The 26,747-nt window shown below is 43.8% G+C and overlaps 1 protein-coding gene across 6 annotated transcripts in view; it reads left to right on the top strand.

The window, feature by feature from the left end:
* The window catches only part of LOC308110029 (nucleosome-remodeling factor subunit BPTF-like), a 54,252-nt gene that overhangs the window by 18,024 nt on the left and 9,481 nt on the right, over positions 1–26,747 (top strand). For 4 of the 6 annotated variants that reach the window (XM_080464032.1, XM_080464034.1, XM_080464036.1 and 1 more), the window contains 24 exons: positions 83–258; positions 385–564; positions 767–948; positions 1,673–1,804; positions 2,762–2,891; positions 4,456–4,591; positions 5,043–5,333; positions 5,497–7,579; positions 10,598–10,722; positions 11,177–11,305; positions 11,414–11,564; positions 11,916–11,955; positions 12,074–12,305; positions 13,090–13,227; positions 16,770–16,900; positions 17,942–18,056; positions 18,793–19,010; positions 19,902–20,142; positions 20,259–20,542; positions 20,786–20,899; positions 21,156–21,317; positions 21,962–22,044; positions 25,868–26,093; positions 26,248–26,591. In XM_080464032.1, coding sequence (XP_080320158.1) covers positions 83–258; positions 385–564; positions 767–948; positions 1,673–1,804; positions 2,762–2,891; positions 4,456–4,591; positions 5,043–5,333; positions 5,497–7,579; positions 10,598–10,722; positions 11,177–11,305; positions 11,414–11,564; positions 11,916–11,955; positions 12,074–12,305; positions 13,090–13,227; positions 16,770–16,900; positions 17,942–18,056; positions 18,793–19,010; positions 19,902–20,142; positions 20,259–20,542; positions 20,786–20,899; positions 21,156–21,317; positions 21,962–22,044; positions 25,868–26,093; positions 26,248–26,591 — 6,043 coding nt within the window. The remainder of the gene's footprint in view (positions 1–82; positions 259–384; positions 565–766; positions 949–1,672; positions 1,805–2,761; positions 2,892–4,455; positions 4,592–5,042; positions 5,334–5,496; positions 7,580–10,597; positions 10,723–11,176; positions 11,306–11,413; positions 11,565–11,915; positions 11,956–12,073; positions 12,306–13,089; positions 13,228–16,769; positions 16,901–17,941; positions 18,057–18,792; positions 19,011–19,901; positions 20,143–20,258; positions 20,543–20,785; positions 20,900–21,155; positions 21,318–21,961; positions 22,045–25,867; positions 26,094–26,247; positions 26,592–26,747) is intronic. The other 2 variants (XM_080464033.1, XM_080464035.1) reach the window with 1 other exon arrangement.

Here is a 26,747-nt window from a genome sequence, read left to right as displayed (position 1 = left end):
GTAGCCTTGATTTCAGACATTTTACTAATGTGTGTGGTTTTCGTGGTCACTGACTGGAACCGATCGCCTATTGCATTTGCAGGTGACAGCAAAGACTCCGCCAATAGTGAGTCGACAGGTTTTGGCAGTAAGAAGTCTTCAGCAACGCGCATGGTGACCCGGCTGAGGAACCCGGAGAGCAAGCTGAGCCAGATGAAAAGCCAGCAGGTTGCAGCCGCAGTTCACGAAGCCAACAAGGGCTTCAAGGAGGGCAAAGAGGTGGGAACCACACCGTTAAATGATATTATTGTTTTAAGCACATGATGAAAGTAAATCAGCTCAAGTTGGAGTTTGTAAGGGACTGTTCAATCGATTCAGAATCTTCTTTTTCCCTTACGTCTGCAGGTACTGGTAGTAAATGCCCAGGGTGACATCACCCGGGTCACCACACGCAGCAGTAAGGAGGTAGTGATGAAGGGGACCCTCTGCCAGTACTTCAAGCTTGGACAGGAGGGCAAGTACCGTGTCTATCACAACCAGTACAGCGCCAATGCTCTGGCCCTCAACAAGCACCAGCACAGAGAGGCAAGTAGTTGTTGTTTATTCCATTTGAATACTCCAGAGAAGCACTCCTTCATGAACTTGATGAGCTACAATAAAACTACCTGCAGGGTTTACGTTCAGAATCTCAACAAGAATGTTGAATAAAGCAGTTTCGCTTGAAATGTCTCATCTCATCAAGACATTAACGTCTAATTGATGAGTCCAATCCACTGTTGTTCATCAGGACCATGACAAGCGACGTCATCTCTCCCACAAGTTCTGCATGACACCAGCAGGAGAGTTTAAGTGGAACGGGTCCATTCATGGCTCCAAATTTCTCACCATCTCCACTCTGAGACTCACCATCATCCAGCTGGAGAACAATGTTCCAGCACCATTCATGCACCCAAACTGGGCCTCACACAGGTAAACAGCTGCTCAGAGGTTATCGGTTGTACTCTACTGTGTTAAGTAGTTTTCAGTGCCTCGATTTGTTGGTGAGAGTTTTATTAAGTTCATCATCTCTAGTGTGGCCTTCAGCTTAGAAGGTTAGATGGAAGCATCTAACCACAAGGTTGCTGGTTTGAATAATGAACCGGCAGCAGATTTCAGTTGGGGAGAGTAATGACCTTCCCTTGTTTATTCAGTTCTGTTGAATCTTGTTTCTATAGTGCCAAATGCAACACTCATTTCAAGGCACTTTTACAGAAAAAAACCCAACAATTCCACATGACCAAGCAAAGGTGACAGCGGAAAGGAAAAACTCCCTTTTAACATGAAGGAACCTTTAGAACCAGGCTCCGAGGTGGTTTTTAGGAAGGGGTTAGGGGATAGAAGGAGAGAAAAGGATAGGACGGAGACGGCAACAAGCAAACAGACATAAATCCACTTGCTGCAGACTTTGCCTACTGCTCCTTTGGGATGAATTAAAAGCAGAGGACAAAATCTCACAGGGTACATGTGGTCGAATAAAACTATTTCTTCCTCTTTGGAAATGAAAGAAAAGTCGGAATGATATTTTAACTTAATGTAAAAGTAAACCCCAGATTATGCACAGAAATTCAAATGTCACTTTGAAATAAAAGCAACCAGGGTAAACGGAGAAGATGACATTTGGTAAATGTTGTTTTCATCAATGTTTGTTTTGCAGGACAAATTGGATCAAAGCGGTTCAGATGTGCAGCAAAGCCAGAGAGTTTGCCCTGGCGCTGGCCATCCTGGAGTGTGCCATCAAGCCGGTGGCGATGCTGCCCCTCTGGAAAGACTCACTGGGCCACACCAGGTGGGGGGGGCTGTGTGTGTGTGTGTGTGTGTGTGTGTGTGTGTGTGTGTGTGTGTGTGTGTGTGTGTGTGTGTGTGTGTGTGTGTGTGTGTGTGTGTGTGTGTGTGTGTGTGTGTGTGTGTGTGTGTGTGTGTGTGTGTGTGTGTGTGTGTGTGTGTGTGTGTGTGTGTGTGTGTGTGTGTGTGTGTGTGTGTGTGAACAGTGATTGGATCTGTTATAGACCGTTGCCAATGTGCAAATGTAGAGATTTAGATTTATAGTATAAATGCACATTGTGAAACCTTACATTAAGTCACAAAGACTTACTGTACAATCAACCACACACACACACACACACACACACACACACACACACACACACACACACACACACACACACAAAACACTAAAACAAAACCAACATGCATTCACTTCCTGCAGTGTGTGTGCGTGTCTGCGTGCGTGTGTGCGTGTTCAGTTTAGCCAGCAGAGTCGCTCATGACTAGATCCGATCAAAAAGCCCAGCCTAGCTGTGAGGCATAATATTTAGACTACAAGTCCACAACCAGCACCACCCAGTACTGCTTCAGCACCACAAGCCTCCTTTTAAAGAAGCGATTGTCCAACATTTCACAAGGTTAGGGGCAGAGTGTGTGTGTGTGTGTGTTTGTCTGAAATATGACCATCAAAGTAAGTTTGGGGAAAAAAACTTGTCTAAGTAATGTGTATGTACACTTTTTTTTGAAAACTAGGACTCCAGTTATACGTAACGCTACTCCATCAGCTTCCAAGTAGCTTATTTTCACTTTACATGAATTATTTTCCACATTTACTCGTGTGGAATTCATTGTTTACGTCATTAAAGCTTTTGCATATACATAGATAATGTTGTCCATATTGTGACTAGTCTTCCCATAAACTTACTGACAATCATTATTGTTGAGTATTTGTTAAAAAAACAATCCTAAATGTTTTCAGGTTAAATCGCATGACATCTATGGAGCGTGAGGAAAAAGAAAAAGTCAAGAAGAGGGAGAAGAAGCTGGAAGATGAGGAGACGATGCAACAGGCCACTTGGGTCAAGTACACATTTCCAATTAAGCACCAGGTAGGTCAAGTACACAATCAGGGCAATGCAGTGTGTCAGCTCAGAGTTTCGTACACATGTGGAAGGTCCGTTTATGTTTCTACTCATGTACATGCACCCAGCACATCAAACCCAATTGGATCATCGTCACTGTGCAGATGTGTTGGCCAGCTAAGCTGTTAACCCGTTTATAAAGACACTCATTTGAATACTTAGCGATTAAACAATAATAGAACTATTAAAGTAGTTGTGCACATTGAGGCAGGATTTACAAATTACTCTGATTTCTATAAACATGTGACATGTCTCATAATAACATGAACTCAATCAAAGAGTTTCCCCCTTCAATCCTATATTTGTCGATATTCTCTCTGATCATAAAACTACCAAAAGTTACAGCATGTTTTATTTTCTCAAACATTTAATAACACATTATCATTTTGTAGACATGTGGTCAGTATTGGATCATATGTATAAATAAGAAAGTAGACCTCTTGTACAGAATCTTTGGACAAATGTTAATGATAATCTTTCTTATCATGTAAGACTTGAGATATGTACGATTCTGTGCAACTTATCAAACGTTAACGGCAAACATTTACATGGATTTTATTCCCAAATTTAAAGAGCCTCTATACTCCAGTGATGAGTTTAAATCAAATTTCAAAGCATAAGTCTTCAATTGTGAGGAGTTAAACATCCACATGTATTCTGTGACATCGACTCACCCGTACAAATTTCAGAAAAATAAACGTGGGAGTTTTCAAAACAAGGCCAGTTGCCACAAACTAGTTTTAAATTGAATGTGTGTCTTCCCTGAAACTGAAATATCTTGGAGAGTGGCTCATTCTAGCAAACACTGGTGTGCTTGCTAGAATCACTGATTATTGACTCACTACTGAAGTGAGTCAGTAGTCACTCACTACTGTAGTGAGCCAGTAGTCACTCACTACTGAAGTGAGTCAGTAGTCACTCACTACTGAAGTGAGCCAGTAGTCACTCACTACTGAAGTGAGTCAGTAGTCACTCACTACTGAAGTGAGCCAGTAGTCACTCACTACTGAAGTGAGTCAGTAGTCACTCACTACTGAAGTGAGCCAGTAGTCACTCACTACTGTAGTGAGTCAGTAGTCACTCACTACTGAAGTGAGCCAGTAGTCACTCACTACTGAAGTGAGCCAGTAGTCACTCACTACTGAAGTGAGCCAGTAGTCACTCACTACTGAAGGCTCCTTGACGCAGCCTGTTGAAGTCTGCTGTGAGTCATTTCCTGACACAAGTAATGATTAGTCCGTGAATAACCGTCGCTCTCACTTTTCCTTCAATTTGTTTTCTGCTTCTTAGCAGTTGTCCATTGAAGGGCTTTTATCAGAATACTTGAAAATGGAACATTTTAAGGCTTTATATAGAGTGGATAAACACATTCATGTGCCATTTATACTAAAAGAGCTTGTTCAGTAGTTTGAAACTGACCAAAATGAGACAGAATTTCTACCATAAAAAGGCCACAGATTACCAAACAAGAGGTTGACCTATTTATTCGGCAGACCCTTTTTCTATGTCATCTTTCTTGTTTTATGCAAAGGTGTGGAAGCAGAAAGGAGAGGAGTATCGTGTTACGGGCTACGGGGGCTGGAGTTGGATCAGTAAGACTTATGTGCAGCGCTTTGTTCCCCGGCTTCCTGGCAACACAAACCCCAACTACCGAAAAGAACTGGAGGGTGTGTAACCGCAGACATCTTCTGGGCCTGAAAGTGGGATTCTAGTCATTTAAATTTTAAGTCTCTTCAAGTCTGACAACAAATTTGTGTATTATACTGTTTTTCTCAATTGTAAATTTGTTCAGAGAAGCTTAAATGCCTCTTTGGATCTATGAAGTTTTACTTTATATCATCATAAGAGGTGTGGATACAGTATTTCAAGAAAAGTTGTTTTCAGGAGTTTATTAAAAAGGCAATCGGCATTCTCACACCCAGTTGGGATTCTTGATTTAGTTTATTAAAATGATTTGGTTGACCATTTGAACTTCTACTACTTATCTCAAATGTTTGATAAATCAGTAGTGGACGAGTTGTTCTGTGGAATTGTCAAAATAATATCACATTATTGAGGAATTTCTTGACACGATCCGATCAGGAAATTAAATGTTTGCTCTTGTTTTGTTTTATAAAGATGCCAAACTTGGGAAAAAATGTACCCTGCTTGACTTGAGCCGAGGGTTGAGTGAGGCCCCGTCACAAGCTCAGGAAGCAGTGAGCAGTGAGGCAAAAGATCAAGAGTTTTCCAGCATCTCCAAGCTACTGACGGGTTGTGTCGAAGAGTCGCAGCCGACTGAGAAGACTGAAGGAAATCAGAGAAAAGAGCTGGAAGAAAAATTAACGCCGAATGAGGAAACATTAACTGAGGACGCACCAGCAAAGATGGAAGTTGATCCAGCAGAGTCGCCGTCACATGAAGAGCAAAGTATGGCAGAGTGATTTGTGTCTCGTAACATTTGCAAATTAAATTGACTTTTTCAATGTTTTGATTATTGTAATACACATTTATTGCACAGTGCTAAAATGTTGATCACTTGTCTCAAATTCATGCACATGGGGATTGAAAATGTATTTCATTTTCTCTCCAGGATCCAGTTTTCGGGAGGTTAAAGCTTCCATAAAGGAGGAGCCCTCAGAAGGACTTCAGCGGCCCTTTAACTACGATGTAGTGGACGTCAGCAAGGGATTCCTCACTCGCATCCCCTACAAGAAGCCAGTGAAATGCTCCAAGCTGGACTGCCTGCTGGAGCGCAGATTGAAGCAGTACATGATTGAAGAACGACAAAGACAGCAGATGTCTGCCTGCAAGCCCCAGGTTCCCCCAGCAGTTTCATGCTCCCTCACTCCAGTCCGACCTCGCTCGCCACTCAAACCCCACACTCTCACTCAGAAGCAGCTCACACTGGGTGAGGCTGTGAAAGAGGAAGAGAAATCTTCTACAGCACAAACTCTGGGACCAGGGGAGGATGGAGGACACCAAGTAGTAAGGGAGAGTCATGTTGAGCTCTCTAAAACTACAGAAAAAGTCACTCCTCTTCCTTCTCTTGAGTCCGACTCAACACCCAAAGACATTTGCAGTACAGGTAAAAGTGAGAATTCAAATTCACAAAACCAAACCACCTCCACTCCCCAAATGGAGGGAAAGCCAGCAGAAAGGACTACGGGGCCAAATGAAGCTTGTTCACACAATTCAGGGCCAGAAGGTGTCAAACTGCCTCATCAAGAAACATGTGGGGAGAACAAAAGCTCTTTAGAGCAGAAAACAGCCTGTGATGCATCTGATGTGTCGAAGGCTGCAAGTACTGAATATACAGGGTCTGTATTAATCAACTCAAAATTAGACAATGGAAGGACATTTTCAAGTGTTCTTGACCAGAACAGCAATCAGACTACATCTCTCTCCAAAACGTCTCAGCAAAACCCAGAAATCTTAGGCACGATTCATTCAGGGAAGGAGGAAAATGGCACTGGCTCCGAGGAGAATCTAGAAAATATGCAAGACATTGGGCACAACAGGACTGTAGACGATCTTCCTTCCGAGCCAGCTTCCCCTCGCCCTCAGGTAAATGGTAATGATGGTTTAGTGAGTCAAAGCATATTGAATAACTCTTTAATGAGCTCAAAAAACTGTGTGCTCACCAATGAGTCCCAGCCCAAGGTGAACAGCCATGGTAAAGCTGAACAACAAGGGCTGGTGCCCTCGTTGAAGGATGGCACTCCGCAAAAGCCTTTGTTGAATGGAGATATGGGTCCTGTGAAGGATGATGCAGAGATTCGGGGGAAAGAACCAAGTCTAGTTTCTAAAGTGGATGTGGGTGGCAAGATAACGATATCAGACCAGGATTACAAACCTCCAGTGAAGATAATAAGACTGGAGAACAACGCGGACACTCAGGGCATCTTAAAGCACAACAACACATCAGCTTTTCAGTCTGCAGAGACCAAACTGAGTTCTGGGGTCAAGATCATACGGATGGCCCCATCTCCCATACCGTCTGCAGAGGAGTCCAGTCTGAGTGATGACTTTACAGAGGACAATAGTAACAGTGGGACGACCCAACCACTGAAGACCGTCATCACCCAGGTAACCACCACCTCCTCCACCACCACCACCACGGTGGTTTCCACTGAGATGAGGATAGCCAACGTCCCCGCGAAATCACCTGGGGAGCTGACGACACCTGTGCTGTCAACAGCGGAGAGCAGCGCCGTGTCCACCCTTACCACCATGACCAAAACAACTGTGACCAAAATGTGTTCCTCCAGTCCAGACAGTCAGTCACAAGACAGCCAGAGTGGAATAGTGACGCAGCAGCAGAAGACCAGGCTCTCGGTCTTCGTCAGCGAGTTGACGACCGACGGCAGCGGTAAAAACACAGTGTCGTCTGTCAGTGTCACCCAGGACGAGTCTTCAGCAACAAAGGGACGCGTGCGCCTCCTCAAATTCTCCCGCACTAAGAAGATGCGTTCAGACACAGCTCTCCCGTCTTACTGCAAGTTTGTCACCAAGAGCAACAGGAAGAGTATTTTTGTTTTGCCACATGACGACTTGAAGGTGCTGGCACGGCGTGGCGGCTTCCGGGAGGTGGCCATATTTAGTTACAACGCCAAGCCAGCTCTGGATATCTGGCCCTATCCTTCACCCAGGCCCACATTTGGCCTCACCTGGAGGTATGTTAGCCCTCTGTTTATTTTTCTCACACACTCCTGACTCACTGTCCTCTGATGCTGATGCCATGTTCTGCTGCTATGGTCTATGAAGATTACATCTGTGTCTGTGTGTGTTAAACTTTTAGAAACAATAATAATCGAGATCCCATCTAAACACAGACATACAATGTTAACAGACATTTTAAATGACAAGGAAACTGGTGGAGACGGCCACATCAAGTATTTTAAATGCAGACACGGTCGACCTCATGATGACTTTCACTTGGGAATGAAGTCAATAGATTTTATGTTTGTTTGTGTTCAATATCTACATCTATAGTATTAGTGTGTTTTTTATGATATTACAAAACTTTTAATCAAAAAGACCAGAGTTCACTTGTACCAATATTTTCTGAATAACTCCAGGGAAAATATTTCAAACTGAATTTTGTTCATCAGACGACTCCTCGTATTTGTGTGTGTGTCTCTGTGTGTCCGTGTGTGTCTGTGTCTGTCTCTGTGTGTCTGTGTGTGTCTCTGTGTGTCTCTGTGTGTCCGTGTGTGTCTGTGTCTGTCTCTGTGTGTCTCTGTGTGTGTCTCTGTCTGTCTCTGTCTGTCTCTGTGTCTGTCTCTGGGTGTCTGTGTGTCTCTGTGTGTCTCTGTGTCTGTCTCTGTGTCTGTCTCTGTGTGTCTGTGTGTGTCTCTGTGTGTCTCTGTGTGTCCGTGTGTGTCTGTGTCTGTCTCTGTGTGTCTCTGTGTGTGTCTCTGTCTGTCTCTGTGTGTCTCTGTGTGTCTCTGTGTGTCTCTGTGTGTCCGTGTGTGTCTGTGTCTGTCTCTGTGTGTCTCTGTGTGTGTCTCTGTCTGTCTCTGTCTGTCTCTGTGTCTGTCTCTGGGTGTCTGTGTGTCTCTGTGTGTCTCTGTGTGTCTCTGTGTCTGTCTCTGTGTCTGTCTCTGTGTCTCTGTGTCTCTGTGTGTCTCTGTGTGTGTCTCTGTGTCTGTGTGTCTCTGTGTGTGTCTGTGTGTCTCTGTGTGTGTCTGTGTCTCTGTGTCTCTGTGTCTCTGTGTGTCTGTGTGTGTCTCTGTGTCTCTGTGTGTCTGTGTGTCTCTCTGTGTCTCTGTGTCTCTGTGTCTGTGTGTGTCTCTGTGTGTCTGTGTGTCTCTGTGTCTGTGTGTCTCTGTGTGTGTCTCTGTGTGTGTCTGTGTGTGTCTGTGTGTGTCTCTGTGTGTCTCTGTGTGTGTCTGTGTGTGTCTCTGTGTGTGTGTGTCTGTGTGTCTCTGTGTGTCTGTGTGTGTCTGTCTCTGTGTGTCTCTGTGTGTCTCTGTGTGTCTCTGTGTGTCTCTGTGTGTCTCTGTGTGTGTGAGTTAATCAGTTCTGTTAAAAAGTGCAAAATGGACCAGCGTTAAGCATTTTTCACCCTTTGAAGCATAAGAATGCTTTTAACTGTTGAAGGTTTTCCCAGTGGCTTGTTATCACATCCCATGCTCTACTGAGTCCTACTGGCTGTGATTATGTGTTGTATATATGTATGTATATATATATATATATATATATATATATATATGAAATGTATCCGGAAACGTACCCCCCAAAAAGCACTGGTATAACTGCATTTCCCATCTTTTTTTAATCTGGAAGAAATATTTCTAAGAAAAGTCAAAACTTGGATAAATAAAAGTATTTAGTGGGCAGGCGTCTAGTTGTGTGTTGATACACAGATCAGCCAGTGGTTGGCGCTCTCTCCTGACACCAGGGAGTTTTCTCTCACAGTCCAAAAACATGTTTGTAAGGTTAATTAGTGACCCTGAGTGTGTGCCCCTCTCTGTATTTGCCCTGTCCAGGGTGTACTGTGCCTTCAGCCATAGTTAGCTGGGATTTGCTCCAGCGACCTTGAACAGGATAAAGGGATATTGATGGTTGGATATTGTGATAACAATATATTCAAAGAATAGTTTGTACCCCAAAGTTAAATTTTTGTCACCTTTGAATGTCCTCCGGATTCTTTCAATGGTCTTTTATGTGCTGTTGATTGATTCTTCATTATGTGTCTTTTATTCCTGGCTTGGCCCCCAGAACTCTGCTGTCACACTGGGACCTTCTTCATTACTTTGCCCAGACCTCAGCGTCTCGAGGCAGACATGAATCATCCATGTTCACTTTGTGTACTTGCTGACCGAACCTTTCTCCAGGCTGTTTTTTTTCTGCCTGTGCTGACACATAAGAAATGGAAGCTCTACCAAACCATGTCGCCCAGTGGCGGTCATGTTTTTGTAGATGTTCAAGATGTTGCCAAGTTCATTGTGAGAGCAGCAGTTTCAGTTCTAACGATGCAAGGGAGGAAGGATTTCTTTCCATTGGGAAAGTTCCCACTGATTGGTAACATCCTGCCATTGAGCTTCAGATTGAGAAAAGCCCCAAAATGTTTTTGAGATTGTAAAGGCAGGTTGTCAAATACAAAGTGTCAGAGTCTGAGCTCTGTGAATGTAATCTGCAGTCAAAGACGGAGATTATATCAACCATATACATTTTTTTTTTTTAATTGAAAAGACATCGAGAAAAACCTCCGTCCGTTTTAACTCTGCCTCTGTGATTGAACCGCAATGTGCTTTTTTGTACCTCCGGCTCCAGAAACCCAAACCTTAGCCAATACTCGTAAAACAGCTATTGTTTCTTGCAGTTGAATTTGAATTATAATTTTATTTCGGCCATCTTCACAAAAAAAAAAAAAGAAAACTATACAAATCAAATAAAACTCAATTGTGAATTTATTTAGCTGAAAGGGTGTAGGTTGAAGCAAAGCTTATATATACCTACCCCATCACAAAAAAACAAGGTTCTCTACATAATACAACATAATTTCACATACAAACAATAATTTAATCTTTTTACAATATACATTCTACACACAGTTTATACATTGTCTAGACATAGTTGTGTTTATATTACTGCTTAGAAATGGGATTCATCCTAAAGACACTTCCTGCAGGACTGGAAAGTGTTTAGTTATGACAAATAAATGAGGGTGTGGGTGTTGCGTCCAGGTATCGGCTGCAGACGGTGAAGTCTCTGGCTGGAGTGAGCCTCATGCTCAGGCTGCTGTGGGCCTCGCTGCGATGGGACGACATGGCCGTCAAACCCTCCGCCGCTGTGGGCACCACACGTACAGGTAGACCCTCCACCTTTTCCAACCATCAAATAAAAATGTCCGTCATTTCAGGAAGAAAAAGAGCAAACTGTTTGAGAAGTGCCCAAGAAATGAAGGTGGTCTCCATTTGAGTTGATCATTTATGCAAACAGGAGAAACATTTGAAAAGGTTTTTTTCTGGGTGTATTTTTCCTTCTGTTTTTGGTGAAAGAAAATTCTGTTCATTTTTGGAAAAACATTTAGTTTGTGTCTCCACACAAAAAACAAACATGATCACCTCAAAACTGTAACTTTCCACTCTTTGGTAACTTCTCTGTACTGTTTTTCAATCATTTTGTTGGTCCAAAGAAATGAAATTTGCATGAAATGCCAGTGAGTTTGAGTGTTTCTATGTTGGAGTGGACTTCCTCCATGGTCTCGGACTCTCCTCCTTATCACCGTACCAACTCAGCCCTATCCCCACTCATTGCTACAGAGACCTCCGACACTGAAATCACCACCACCGAGATCATAAAGCGGCGCGATGTCGGACCCTACGGCATTCGATCAGAGTACTGCATCCGCAAAATCATCTGCCCCCTCGGCGTGCCCGAGACCCCGAAAGGTAAAAAAAACCAACCCGTCCAATAAAAGTTCCATCGCCTGATAAATTATTGATAACCACAACATTGAGTCAATGCAAACATGTCTTTCACCTGTTTGTCATTACCAGAAATCCACACCCCTCAGAGGAAGGGTCTGCGCTCCAGTGCTTTGCGCCCTAAGAAACCGGAACCAGCCAAGCAGACGGGCCCGGTGGTGATCGAGACCTGGGTGGCTGAGGAGGAGCTGGACCTCTGGGAGATCAGAGCCTTTTCAGAACGGTCAGCCATTATTCTGATCAAGCTGCTGCATGTGTCTTAAATACAAAGACGTATGTGTGTATATATGCAGTACTGGAACTGATTTTGGTGGGAGGGGGAAGGACTTAAATCTTTCTAGTATTGTTTAATCAAAAAAGAAAAGATAGTACTTTAATAGAGTGTACACAATACCAGAGATAACTTTCAGTTCACAACAGTACATCTTTAGGTGACTGTCGTCGAGAAAATGATCTGTGATCCAATCTTTTGTCGACGAAGCGTCTTGTCCTGTTAGATGTGTGAAGATACTGAAGATATCAAATAATACTTAATGTATATTCATGTAAAACAAACCCTTTCTGGATTTTCCAGGGTGGAGAAAGAGAAAGCTCAAGCAGCAGAGCAGGCAAAGGTGAGTGTGCTTTACTTCAAGCTTTTTGCAGTAGGTGCCATGGAAACATTAAGTATTACTGGATATCTTCAGTATTCTCATCCCGTTTCAACGGGCCGATCGACGTTTTCACTTTCAGAAACGTCTCGAGCAGAAACCGGGCTCGGTGGTCACCGTCACCCCAGCAGGAACACCAGCGTCAGCTGCCATCACGCCCAAAGTCATCGTGGGCTCACTGTCCACCCCGGGCTCCCCCGGCACCACCAAGGTGGTGTTGTCCACTAAGATGGGAACCCCAGTCACATTCCAGCAGAACAAGAACTTCCAGCAGTCATTCGCCACCTGGGTCAAACAGGGTCAGAGCTCACAAGGTGAGCACCAGTGAGGAATAAGCAGCGCTTAAAGCCATGGAGCCATTTCCAGTCTTTGTTCTGACCTCATTGACACACTGGATCTAGATTAACACAGAGCAGAAAGTCTCTGGACAGGTCCAACACTGGTTTTTATCAAAGATGATAAATGAGTGCTTCAAGCTTTTCACGTCACAGTGAGACGATCCTGTCGCTGCTTGCTGAGCCCAGTTTGGCTTCATGTGTGAATGTGAGTGTGTGTGGTTGCCTGTCTCTCTCCATTTGATGGACTTGTCCAGAATGTCCTGCCTGCACCCTGAAAGACAACTATCTGTTCTATTACCTTGCAACGCTAAGCTGGAGAAAAACAATACAGAAGATAAATGGATGGATAATAAAGAGAGAAACTATGTTTTCTTTTTTGCCTGTGTGACCTAACAAAATTATATTTAAATAATTGTTTTTCTTTTAGTTTTCTGAACAATATGTTTTTCAACTTGTTGGTAATCATTATATTTATTTAACACTGTAGTCCTCCATATAATTAATTGATAAGAAATTTGTAACTGAGGTACAATTACTGAATTACTAACGAAGGAGCGCCTCAACTTGCAGAGTCCTCTTCATGGTTTCATTTAAGATGTTAGACTGCAACATCACCATGAGCCTGTATTCACAGTACTTGTGATTTATTTGGAGCCTTGAACTAAACGCCATGCGAACGTTGATATTGGATGGATGATGTTATTGGATTTGAATTGGCTCTATGGGCTTTACAGGTTTGTTTTGTTGTTGTTTCTTACAGACACCACCGTAGCCACGTCTGGTGGACACACTTTCCAGATTACCGGAACGTCAGTCGGCGGAAAAGTTGTGACCACCAAACTGCCGCTGCCCGCCAACAGCAAGATTGTCACAGTCAACGTACCAACTTCACAAGGAGGTAGGTCTGGTGTTTCGGAAGTTGCACCTCCGAGGCCGATGGAGGGTGCAAGCTACATTTACTCAGGGTGGGCATTTCCTCTTTTCATCCATCCAGAACCATTTCAAGATCTGTGTGTCTGTTTTCTTTGCTCCACCTCAGGTATTTCCAATGTGTGGGTTATATCTGCCTCATTGATTGGGTGCCATTGTAAGCAGTCCGATGTGCTAACCAGGATCGCAGTGCCTCTGAAGGACTGAGGCTGTTTTCATTCATTTAATATGGTGTTTGTCTTACCTGACAGATTTACACTTTACAAATTGGACATAAATCGGTCACTCCTGTATTACTTGTTTGTCACTACCAACAAAGCCAAATAAGTTCTTTTTGCTTTTTTCAATTTTAAACCCAACAACTTAGAAGAGCTCTATTTCTCTCTAAGTGTTTGGATTGTGGTGTTTATTCAACACATCACTTCTACACAAGCACTCTTAGAAATAATCACACAGCCAGAGCAACGACATGCTCCAAGTCACTTTAAATCACTGGATTGAGCACCAATGTCTCCGACACACATTCACTATATTTACCGCTCCTTTGGTCATGTTTTATGTTCACCATGAACACAAGTCAAAACAAAAGTATTTAAATTTAATAATTGGATGTATTAGAATAAAAAACATTAACTCATCAAAATTAGAAAACAACACATCGTGAGAAATTGGAATTTGCAATTGTGGCGAGAAACAAATGTGAACAGAAATAGGAATAACATATACGCATGTTACAGATGTTAATAGTTTGGATTATTATTCCAGCTTGAAAGAAAGCCAGCACTTTACCTTTTATATTATTTATTAATCATAGCTAAATACCTGATCACATGATGGCAGAATTGAATTGAAATGAATAGATGGTCATGATGTTAGTTAAATAGGAAACACTTCAGCTGTCTAAACATGGTTTCCTCTCTGAGTCACATTCACACACACACACTCACACATCAGTGGCGACGGCTGGTCTGCAAGGTGTTTGACTCCACTGGAAGCACTTTTCCTTGAGATAACAAGACGACTTAGAGTCACAACTTAGTGAACTGAGACGGTGAACTGGTGAATAGAGTCAGGTGGCTCAGGCTTCTATAACATGTAAGGGATTTTGCATGAAAACACGAACAACCCAGTGGGTTATTCACTACAAATAGTGATCAGTGTATCTGTAATGTTGTGCATGCTTGTCTGTCGTATCGCGGCAAGAAACGGGTGTGGAGCCTGCAGAGCAGAGACCGGCAAGGTCTCCTTTAAAACTTTCAAATTCACTTGGGTTCATCTTCATTTCATGATGGTCCTGGCATCCATGCCCACAGGTAACACACAGAGAACAACACTCAGCTTCTCATATTCGTGGCTTTCATTTGAAGAACAGGATTCCACTCGCTGTGCAGCGACCTGGTGTGTGCCAGCTTCTTAAGTCAGCAGCACAGCGTGTCTGCTTGTGTCCCGTTGGCTTGGTCATCCAGCTGGAAGCTGTTATTTTGGTTGGATGGTTTGGTGCACATGTGAAGTCTGAAGTTATAAATCCAGGCTGCTGATTCAAAATGGTGATATCTCAACTTGGGCGCTCTTCAAGTCTTGTGAAATGTCAATATTGGCACTATGGGTGAGACGAAGGCTTCTTGAAAGCATCCCCAGGCCCGTCTGTGGTCCTGACATCCTGCTGGATGATGGATGTTGGTCAGCACTCAGCAGAGGTGGCCTGACATGTTGACATGCTTCATTAAAGTTACTGACAGCCCCTGTGCTCGTCATTTTCAGCATTTACGAAACGTGCAAGATAAATATCCATTGGACACAGAAATCCAGACTTTAAAGTTGATGCAATGATGATAATCTGATAAATATCTGCAGCCATGCAAAACAAAAGGTCACTAGAAAGTGGTTAAAGCCTGCTTAAACCGTTTTGTAAGAGTGATGTGACATTACTGGATATATTAAAATTGAAAAACTTTCTTACTGTCTAATAATGCATCCATCTGCCTTTTATACCCTGAGAAAACTCCCCCCTGCAAATGGAGAACATGGAACCTCCACACAGAAAGGCTTACCACTAACCCACTATGTACCCCTCGAAGGAAACACAATTATAGAATTGATTTTGGTGGAAAATGTTTTACTCCAACCCTATTTTGTGGGAAATTAAAGTTTTAAATATTTGACTGTTGAATTTTTATTCCATATATTGAAAGCACCCCCCCCCCCCCCCCCCCCCCCACACACACACACACACACACACACACACACACACACACACACACACACACACACACACACACACACACACACACATTTGTTTTGAAAGATGAAAAAACTCAAAAGTTGACCCAACAAATTCCCTAAAATATGAAGAGTACACGATTTGAATAGACATTTGAATAGAAGAAGGAAAAGTTGAGATGAAGAGAATAGTATTCACTCAGGTACACAGAGCAGGATTTTTCTTACTTTAGAAGTTACCATGAAGGAGAAAGGAAGTTCAGGTGGAGTGTAAGCGTTTAATGGACATGTGTATTTACCCAGCATGACTGTTGGGTGCCCTGTTTGTTTTGGAAGGGCTTTAGGAAGTCAGGCAGGAAAACAAGTTTACCCTGAGGTCTGCTTCCCAGACAGGTAGCCCTCTATAGTAGGATTCCACTTTTCTCTCCCTCCTCTTTTTTTCAAACCGTCGTGTTGAATCAAAGTGTGCCTCCCCACTCAGCGGAGTCCCAACTCTGCGACCTCTCCAAACAGCCACTCCATAGAAAAGCAGGTTTGATGTGTCTGACCAGAGCAGCGACTGCCCCGGCCGTACGAGCGGCTGAGCGGCCCTGTTTGAAGAGGGAAACCCTTGATGTATAGGTTTACCTGCTCGGTTGCGGTCAAAAAACCGCAGCGCAGGGGAGAAAGAGCCACACTCATGATTTCCATTCCTGCCATCGGCTTCACGTGAGCTCACGAGAAACTGTTGAACGAATATGAAACGCTGCCTTTGTCACTTTAAAGTTAAGAAGTAGGATGTGAATTCATGCATAATTTATGAGGAGGGGCTTTTCAGGTATGTTGGGGGAAACCCAACTTAGCTTTCAGTGAGCCTTTGAAGATGTTGTTTACCTGCTCAGCTAATATTTACAAGTGCTGTGATCAAAAGCTGGAACTCCAGCAAAGAGTGGAGCCCAAAAATAATGTATTGAGATGTGTTAATGGAAGGTGTCTGTACAAGTGCTTGCTTGTCCTGTGAAAACATGTAAGCACTGCTCCACGTCTGTAATTGTATCTGGGATGTGTGAGCATTTTGAAGCTCCCACCCACCAAGAGTGAGTTTGCTTGATGAAAGTGGTTGTTGTAATATTTCACCTATAAGTATATTTGATCCCAAAACATCCAGAAATCCCACATAATGTAAAATCCCCTTCTGGTAGATTTTCTTCTCCTGCAGCTCAACTTTCCCTCGATGCTTTGTCCTCAAGCTGTTTGTCTAAACTGAGTTCCTCAGTCATGCTGCTGTGTTTGTGCTCTTCTCCTCTTCAGGTGTGGTTCAGCAGAAAGTGTTGGGCATCATCCCGTCCAGCACAGCAGGCGGTGCTCAGACCTACACCACATTCCAGCCACGCACCACCACACTCAACATCAGGCCCAACACGCCCGGCTCTCAGCAGCAGGTACGACTGTGGGAACTGCTTTTAATCTGCACAATCAAATAAGAATTTCTTCTTCATTTTTTCCCTTAACAAAACGTTTTGCAGTTTTTGTGTATTTGTGTCCAGTTTTTCTTGTTACTTAATTCAATTTATGTAGCACCAATAACAATACAGTCGTGACAAGGCACTTTTACGAAGAAAAACCCATTTGCATATGAACATTACAAGCATAGGGGAAAAATGAAGTTTTAGACTCAGCAGAAGCAGGTTCAGTACAGTTTCAGAGGTCTCTAACCCTGGTCCTCCAGAGCCCCTGTCCTGTGGGTTTTGGTTCCTCCCTGCTTCAGCATACCTGAATCTAAAGATGATGTCAGGTGTGCTGCAACTGGGAGGAGCTAAACCCTGCAGGACAGGGGACCTGGAGGACCGAGGTTGGACACCTCTATTCCTTTCCTCGCTGCCGCCACACTTTTCATCACTGACTGTTAATTATATCTAGGAAAGTCAAAAGCTAGAACAACAGTTGCATCTCAGAGGCCCCAGAACTTCTCTAGTATGTGTATTATTGATTTTATTGAAGGATAGATATTTAAAATTGAAGTTATCTTGGAGATTGACAATTTTAAAGCCTTCAACTCAAAATAAATGCATTCATCCTAGTGATAAGATGGTTAGCTCTTTTTTGAAATTGTCAACTGCTGTCCCTTCCAGACTTTTCTTAACTTTATATCACTTTATCACTATATCATGTGGCTCTGGAGCCATTCCCAGCTGATTACTAGTGAAAGCAGGCTACATGCTGGACAGGTCTCCACAAACACACACTCACATTCACCCCTAAGGCCAGTTTAGAGTCACCAGTGGACATCAAATAATGTAGGTAGAAACCAGACCTTGTTGGGTGTTGGCAGAAGCACAAATTAATTTATAAAAATACTCTGGTAATCATCAAAGCAAAAACTTGCAAGTTGTGTTGAATTAGTTTTTGCTGAGTCGAGGGAAGGAAATGCTGATTTTGAAGTGAACACTTAGTGCCTTCTGCTCCATGTAAATATCTCTCAGGTCCTGGCAGGCGGTGGCCAAATCCGTCCTGGAATGACGGTGATCCGAACGCCGATCCAGCAGACAGGCGCAATGGGGAAGACGATTCTCAGAACACCGCTTGTGGTCCAGCAAGGTAGAGTGATGGGCGAGCTCATTAAAGCAGCAAAGCAGCCAAGGTTTTAGACTTTTTGGTCCAAAACATTGGAACAGCCCAACCAGCTCATCTGCCACACTATGTATTTTCAAATCTCACTTATGAAAACTAATCTGCCTACACTCGCTTGCAACATTTTAAACACATATTATATAAGCTATCATTGTTTATATCGCTGAATTTGTCTTTCAAATGTTTTCAAGTGCACATATATTTGTGTAATAGTTTTGTCTATTTTTAGTCTGCTGATTCATTAGTCTCAGAATCAAAGATATCCACAGTCAGATTTCAAATCTTTTTTTTATGATAGGTGGATATGGTATCATTCAGTTCTCATCTTATTTCTCACTTGGTTAAACGAGAGTAGGTCCTCATTTTTAGGATAGCATTGGCAGTTCTTTGTAGAAGCTGAAGCTGAATTCCTTACCCTCCATAGAAAGATACTATCTCAGTGCGAAGACATTCGCGGAGGCTTGCACATATTATTCAAAGTACATCGGTCTCCGTGAGACTGTTTTTGCAGTTTGTACCTCTTCAGTTATTGTTTTTCTCTGTAATGTTCATGCTCTGTGGGACGTTTGTGATTAAAAATAACTGTATACTTGCAAAAATGTAATGGAAAGACATCCCTTGTGTGTGTGGTGCCATCATGACTATGTCTCTGAAGCAAAGACTGCTTGTGTCATCTTCTGATTGTTAACTTGGTGTTTTGCAGGCCAGGGTGGACAGCAGGTGGTGACACAGATCATTCGTGGTCAAGCTGTTTCCACGGCGATATCAGCAGCCAGTCCTGTAGCCACCGTCACCGGCCAGGGAGCGGCCAGCGCCAACACAGCAGGACAAGCAGCAGGACAGACCCCGCCTGGCGCCCCGCGGGCTCCAGGACAGGGCCAGGTTAAACTCACGCTGGCACAGCTCACCCAACTCACACAGGTTTGTGGGAGAGAAACCTGTCAGGATTCACCAACATTTAAATTGCAAAGCCACTGAGCAGATCATCTTACAAAGCTCACTGTGGCTTGTTGCCTTTTTAATTGTCTTAGTTACGCCCTGTCCACCCCCTAGTCTCTTTTGGTTGACTGAGACCTGAACGCCTCTCTGTGAACAGCACTGAGGTTTCTTGGCAGTGTGAAATGTTTGTAATTTGACACCAGCGTCGGAGCACAACCAAGAGCTGAAAATAATCTCATTTAAACTGAATATTCACAATTTTCATTTGACACTCGGTCTAGTTTCAATCGGAAAAAAAGCTCTCCAAGCTAAAAGGTTCATTATGTAATATAAATTAATAAAATACAACCCAAAATAATTAACTTAACATCCGTGAAATTGAGAGATGTATTGAGAGATTAAGCTTGTTCGTTAATTTTTGCAGTGCAGGTTAGCACCACAAGGTGGTGTATTGAGTCCATAAAAGCAGGAGGACGAGATAGCATGGCAACGGCTTAGATCCTTGCTACTACAATGATGTAGTCTACATGATAAGTATGAGGTGAATGTCATTTACCCAATATGGACAACTGCAACTATCAACCAAGAACGAGAGCCTGAACTCTGGAAGCTCAGCAACGCATCGACGTCGAAGTGCCTCAACACGTGTAAAATGAAGAGAAACTCTGCAACGGCAGAGGATGATAATGATAATAATAATGAACAAATTTGATTCGACAACGAGACGGATTCCTTGTTATCCAGTTGCAGATCTTGTGGAGGAGAAATCGGGTTGCTGAAGAGACTGCGTCCTTAACTGGAATTGCATTTTCGATGGCTATGCATTGTAAAAAGGCTTTTGTTGTATTTAGCTTTTTTTTCTGCCCTGTACAGAAGCAGCAGGGTGGCTCCGGTATGGATCGACAGCCTGGTGCTGGTGGTGCTCAGCAGGCTCTGACAGTGATGGTTCAGGGTCAGGGTCAGACCACCGGTCAGCTGCAGGTCATACCTCAAGGGGTCACCGTCATTCCAGGACCGGGCCAGCAGCTCATGCAGGCAGCACTGCCTAACGGCCAGGTGCAACGCTTCCTCTTCACCCCATTGGCCTCAGCTGCCACGCCCACATCAGGCACAAGTATGATGAGAAATAAGTGTTCTTTCAGTACTTCTAAATTAATTTAATTAGTTTAAATCAGTACTAGTTGCTAATCTTCCCTCTTCATTGCCCTGTCTCCCTCCTTGTTCTTTCAGCTTCTACCGTTCCCAGTCAGCCCAACTCCACCTCCATTAAAACCCCAGCCCAGCCTGCTCAGCAAGCTGCTGCCCCCATCCAGTCCGGGGCATCCCTAGTGGCCACCACCAGCACCCCCTCGTCGACCACCCCTCAGGGCCAGTTACCTCCTCAGACACAGGCGCACATGCCCATCCAGTCTCCCACCTCACTTCAGGTCAAAACCCAAGGAGGAACCACGCAGCTCCAGCTGCAGCAGACGCCTCAGCTTATCAGCATGTCGGGACTGCAGCAGCAGGTACAGGTACGCTTCGCAGGCCGTCTCAGTGACCTGTACAGAGGAGGTCATTCTAACCTGACTCGCCCCTTCTGTCACCTGTAGCTCAACACCTGGTAGAAAATGTTGCTCAGGTGTCCAGAAGTGGGAGAATGAATAAATGTTAGATGCATTCAAGTGGTGTGTAATAATGATCAAAAATGTTTCTTATTTTTTACTTGCATAAGAACTCTGCTGTTGTTGATTGAGTTTTCTGTGCCGTGGCTGCAGGTTTTGGCTCAGCTGCAGGCCCAGCAGGGTGGAGGCTCTCTGCCACAGCACATCAAACTGCAGCTCCCCATCCAGATACAACAGAGTGGGACCACCTCAGCTCAGGGAGGACAGGTAATGGCTTCACAAGACATCAATGAGAATACCCAAAAACAAACATTTCATCATCTGTATTTTTAATGTTGCAGACCGAATGAAGTGATAAGGTTTATGAAATGCATTAATCATTGAGAATTTATCATCAAACTTAAGCAGTTGCTTTATGTTTTGTCAAGAAATGTTCGCCTGGCCAAATTCCCTCCACCAAAATGACTTAAACCCAACTCCACTTGAAGTAGAAGTTAATAATGTGTCTCTGATTCCTGCACAGATTGGAAACGTGGTTACCATCCAGGCAGCCTCTGTCCAGGAGCAGCTGCAGAGGATCCAGCAGCTCAGAGAGCAGCAGCAGCAGAAGAAAAGACAAGCTGCTGAAGCAAAGCGAGAGCTCGCTCTCAGTGCAGCCAGCCAGAGTGACATCATTCAGAAACAGGTGTGTGTGTGTGTGTGTGTGTGTGTGTGTCTGTGTCTGTGTCTGTGTCTGTGTCTGTGTCTGTGTCTGTGTCTGTGTCTGTGTCTGTGTGTGTGTGTGTGTGTGTGTGTGTGTGTGTGTGTGTGTGTGTGTGTGTGTGTGTGTGTGTGTGTGTGTGTGTGTGTGTGTGTGTGTGTGTGTGTGTGTGTGTGTGTGTGTGTGTGTGTGTGTGTGTGTGTGTGTGTGTGTGTGTGTGTGTGTGTGTGTGTGTGTGTGTGTGTGTGTGTGTGTGTGTGTGTGTGTGTGTGTTCTCTCATCACTACAGTCTAAAACCTTCCAGCCCATAAAGCACATAAACATCCACTGTCCTCCAACCCTCCACTGAGACAGAGTTGGTTCCTATAGCTCCCTCCTGCCTCTGTTTATTGACATTAATGCAGCCAACACTACTGAGTACTTGTGTTTTTGTCACTGAACTACAATGAATCATTACAAAATTTGTAAACAAACTCTTTAATCACAAGAGTGCTGAATAAGGTTTACACTGATGGGTGTTCATATAAATGGATATATTTGGCAACAGTCTTCTGCAAAACTGGAAATATCTTTTATGCAATTTCAACATGAAAGTTTGTTTTGACATATTTCTGTGCTGCACGCTTCAGGTGGTGATGAAACAAAACGCTGCAATCGAGCACTTGAAGCAGAAGAAGACCATGACGCCTGCCGAGAGAGAAGAAAACCAGAGGTTTGTGAACGTGGACAGATAGTTACAGGAGTCCTTTATGATGGCAATGAGCAGTGAGTACAGATGTCTTATTTAATCCACCTGTAGGGTTCTGTGACCTGATGAACTGTGTGTCCATGATTATATAGGATCACAATGTTATCTCTCGGGCAGTCTGTGCATGTTATGCTCTCTTCTCTCCTTTTCACACCATGTTGGGAATTACTGCAAGCATGGGACCCTTCGGTTATATGGCTGCCAGCAGCTTGGTGTCCTCACTGTGACCCTGCAGCAGGAACACAAAGATAAATGCTTTTAAAATAATAAATGATACATGAACGAGTTTTACGTTGAAACTCAATGTCCTTCCAAACTGACCTAAAGACGTAGTGAAACTTCAAAGAACTGAATATCAGTTGGTTCAACACCTCCCCTTCTAGTTACTCCCATCGTATGCTTAGACAGCTCTGGTTTAATGCCAAACCTTATTTTAAATGAATCTCTGGAAACAATCCTACTGTGAGTTTCCCATCACAAGTCTATTTCAAACATTTTGTAGTATCAGCTGTCATATTTTCAATTAACAGATTTCACTGGGAAAATCAACAGCGATTAAAACCACCACAAAAGCAATGAAATGAGAAGACAAGTATTGTAGTGTTTGAAAGTGACCCCCAGCCGACCCTGACAGTGAGGTGAGCTGTGTCAACATGTTCACATTCACATGGACCTGAAATACCAAACCCAGCCTGTCCTGAATTCACGACTACAGAGCTCTCCATTTTCTCGCCTTTCTTACGTTCAACCCTTCTTCTCTCTTTCTTTCAAAGCTCGACACATTTAGTAATGAGGCAGAGGTTGAGCTTTGGCTCGAGTATCTTCTCTGTTTTGGGTTTTATCAGCGTCCTTGGCTTTCATGATGCCTTCCAGTGTGAATACGCTGCAGGACACCTTGACCGATCTTTGACCTCAGCAGTCATGGATGTGTTAGTATTATTCAGACGAGCGCACGCTGAACGAGGCAACAGCTTTCGATCATAGTTGTGAATGTTAGCAAACACAAGTGAATGTATCGGGGACGCAGAGCCATAATATATGTTGATTTATTGTCACAGACGGACATTTGACTTTAAGGGTTAAATGGAATGTCTCCTTTTTCCCTTCTTGGTTAACGGGATGATGTACGACCACAGAAGGTCCTACAGGTTAACGGGTGTAGACTCGGCCCTGAGTGTGGGATACTTGGGTTGAAATCCTGGTTGAGACAGGAAGTACATTTAGTAAAAACTATAAAGTCTCTGTGAAAATTGTTAAGACTCACTGTGGCCAATCCTGCAAAAGGAGAGCAGCCGAATGAACGCGATAGGGTGTGTTCCCTCATGAACTCTCTTGTTCAGTAAACTTGTTCTGCCATCTCAATCAATCAATCAAACTTTATTGTCATCATACAAGTATAACGAAGTTTCATGTGAAGCTTGGGGAAAAGAGAGACAACAAGAGGTGAGAGGAGGAGAACTAAAGGTAGATTTCAGACTGCTCTAAGGGAGGACAGTTTGTAATTAGGGGGAAAAACACCTCAAGCACATTTAAAGCCTCAACACAGATTACAACATATCCTCCAGACAAGCACATGTGGGCATGATGGGCTCTTTTATATGTTAATGCAAAGAAATGGGTCGCTTCAGTTCAGAAGAAGAAATGACACAACAGGTGTAAGCCCAGACCTCATTTTCCTTCCTCGTTCACTTTTTCCACTTTCCCTCCACATCATCGTTCACCAACGTTCTCTCCTAAAGGCCCACATTTCAGCTGCCCTGCCTCAGCTGCACACATCTGTGAAACACATTGTCCAGTGTTATGTCCATCAATTAATAGATTCTGACCCATTACCGCTACTTTTAGGAGATGATGTGTCAGGATCCTGACGGGAGAAAAAAAAGGTGAATTTGTCTGTGAAGCTGTGAGAAAAGTGTTCAGACATCGTTTTAGAATCAGCAACCATGCTAAATGTAAACATTTCTAAGTGAGTGTTGCTGAAGGGGAAAGCCGGGGAAACAAACTGTTTGGTTTCTTCCTGAGAAACTCAAGATTCCAAGCCTGATGAGGGTACAAGCTCCACACCAGAGCTGTGTCGTTGCATAGCTTTACACAGCAGAGGCACCAGAGAGCCTTTAGGGTTTCTGTTGAGAGAAATGCTCTCTTTGTTCATTGACTGCTATTTCGTCCATGTGGGAAGTCAGATTTCCATGTTTTGAAGCAGATGGAGCTTTGTGAAACATTGCAGCATTGTTTGGACTCAGACTCCACTTTGGCCCTCTGGTGTGTGAGACGGATCCATTTCTTCCTCAGTGACTCTGACTGTACAGACCCTCTGGATTCTACCTTCAGATGTGATAATCCTCCTCCTCCCCAGCCCTCCATCGTTCCTGCAGGCACATGATGTGTTTCAGGCTTTAAAAACAGTTTGAATGAGCCATGACACGTTTTTCACATGAATCCTCATTAAATTGAAAAGAGGGATATTTTAAACTGTACATTTTCCTACCATTGCCAGGCTATAAAGCTTCAGTAATGATTTGCACTCCTATTCATTTACAAAATGCTGTAATAAATGGCAAACAGTATTTCTGTCTTAAAAATTGAAATGTGTGTTAAATTCTGGATAGTGTATTTTATCTTCTTATGAGCTATTTAACAACTATAACACATGTGGAGCGTTTGCTTTGCTGTGGAGTAAGAGTTGCAGACATACAAACAATACCACCCCCAATTAATTAAAGGGCAGGCTTATTAGTCTTGTCATTGATCAGGATTGATCCTGGGTGCGTCATTAGACCATCACAGAGAGACAGACAGTTCCAATAATCCTCACTGCACAGCCACAAATTCACCTAATCTGCATGTTTTCAGACTAATGGAAGAAACCACGTCTAGCTCAGTAGGTAGAGCATCAGACTCTCAGTCTCAAGGTAGAGGGTCCATGTCCCACGCCGGGCGCCACCTTCCCGTGGGCTCTCCACCTTCCCGTGGGCTCTCCACCTTCCCGTGGGCTCTCCACCTTCCCGTGGGCTCTCCACCTACAGGAAGGTTCTTAATGGGTCAATGTGATCTGGGTGACGGTGCTCAGACTGACACCCCCACCACCCGGAAACGGAGAAGAGGGAGGAGATGGATGGAGGGATGGATGGATGGAGGGATGGAGGGATGGATGGATGGATGGATGGAAGAAACCACAGTATACAGAAAATCCAACACACACACAGGGAGAATATCAAGAGTGCACACAGGGTCCCCAGCAGCTCTCTTGTTTTGAGGCCCACCATGAAAACAACGACTCAGACCAAAGGTATCACCTCCGATTCAAGAAATACCCAACTGGTGTGTTTGCTTTAAACACAATTGTTTTACCATGACATACTTTCTCTGGACAATCAGTGATTTCCTGAACACTGCGTTTTTGTGAGCCTCTTCCTCCAGTACACCTTATTTATTCAACAACAGTACATCAAGTTTGACTTTACAATGATATTGCTCTCCTAGAAAGAAGGGATTTGCTGCATGGTGGTGTACTGAGCAGCACTCTCGCCTCACAGCCAGAATATCCCCACTTTGGTTCTGGACTTGGAGGTTGAAGAGTTTTCATCTCTTTTCTGTTTCCAAAGAATCCAAAGATCAAGTGAAGCAGCATCACTGAACTTAACTGTAGGTGTGACCTGGTCCAAGGTGTATCCTGCCTGTCATCCATTTTAAGCTAGAAACCCCAAAAACCCCAAGCTGGACAGAAGATGAAGGTATGCGTACACTGTTAAATAGAATGTTCTGATCAGATTTTGTTTGTCTCCAGGATGATCGTTTGCAACCAGGTGATGAAGTTCATCCTGGATCGGATAGACAAAGACGAGAGGCAGGCAGCCAAGAGGAAGAAGAAGGAGGAGGTGGTGGAGGCTAAGAGGAGGTTAGCCAATGCCAGTAAACTCTCCTCGCTTCTTTACCGGCACAAGGAGAGCCTCAAGATGGAGATCCTTAAAAAACGGACCCTTCTTGACAAGGAGCTGCAGCTGGAAGCCCAGGTATAAAGAAACCTAATAATTAAAAGATGCACAAAGCCTCACACACTAGGAATTCTGTTTCCAAAGTGCATCTGGAAACAAACTTCACCTTACTGTCTTTATATTACTCAGCACTTTGACCATAACTGTCCATTTTTACGGTTTCCATCATCAGGAGGACCTAAAGAAGGACCTGCTGCGAATGCGAAGGGAGAAGGAGAAAGCTCAGGCTGCCGCTCAGCAGGCAGCTCAGGCCGCCGCCGCCGCTGCTGCCGCCGCCGCCGCCGCCACCGCCGCCCACAACCACCAACAGCAAACCCTGGCACACACACACGGCGTCACCTCTCAACACCACCTCACTGCGACGCTCACACACAAGAGGAAACGGGAGGAGGAGAGGGAGGCGGCAGCATCAGCCAAGTCCAAGAAGAAGAAGATGATCTCCACAACGAGCACGAAGGAGAGCAAGAAGGACAACAACCTGTACTGCATCTGCAAGACGCCCTACGACGAGACCAAGTACGATGACGCTTTGCTGAACGCTGTAATACAGCATATCCACCTTTAAATTGATCGACGACTGATGGAAATATAGTTACTGGAAGATTAGATTACATGTGACTTTCTGAAATAACTTTAAAAACCTTAACAAGAATCATTTTGGGGGCTTTTTCA

This window comes from Lipophrys pholis (genome assembly GCF_963383615.2).
Source record: "Lipophrys pholis genome assembly, chromosome: 5".
Classification (NCBI taxonomy): Eukaryota; Metazoa; Chordata; class Actinopteri; order Blenniiformes; family Blenniidae; genus Lipophrys; species Lipophrys pholis.
The sequence above is the reverse complement of the archived record's forward strand: the minus strand, read 5'-3'. Positions and strand labels throughout refer to the sequence as shown.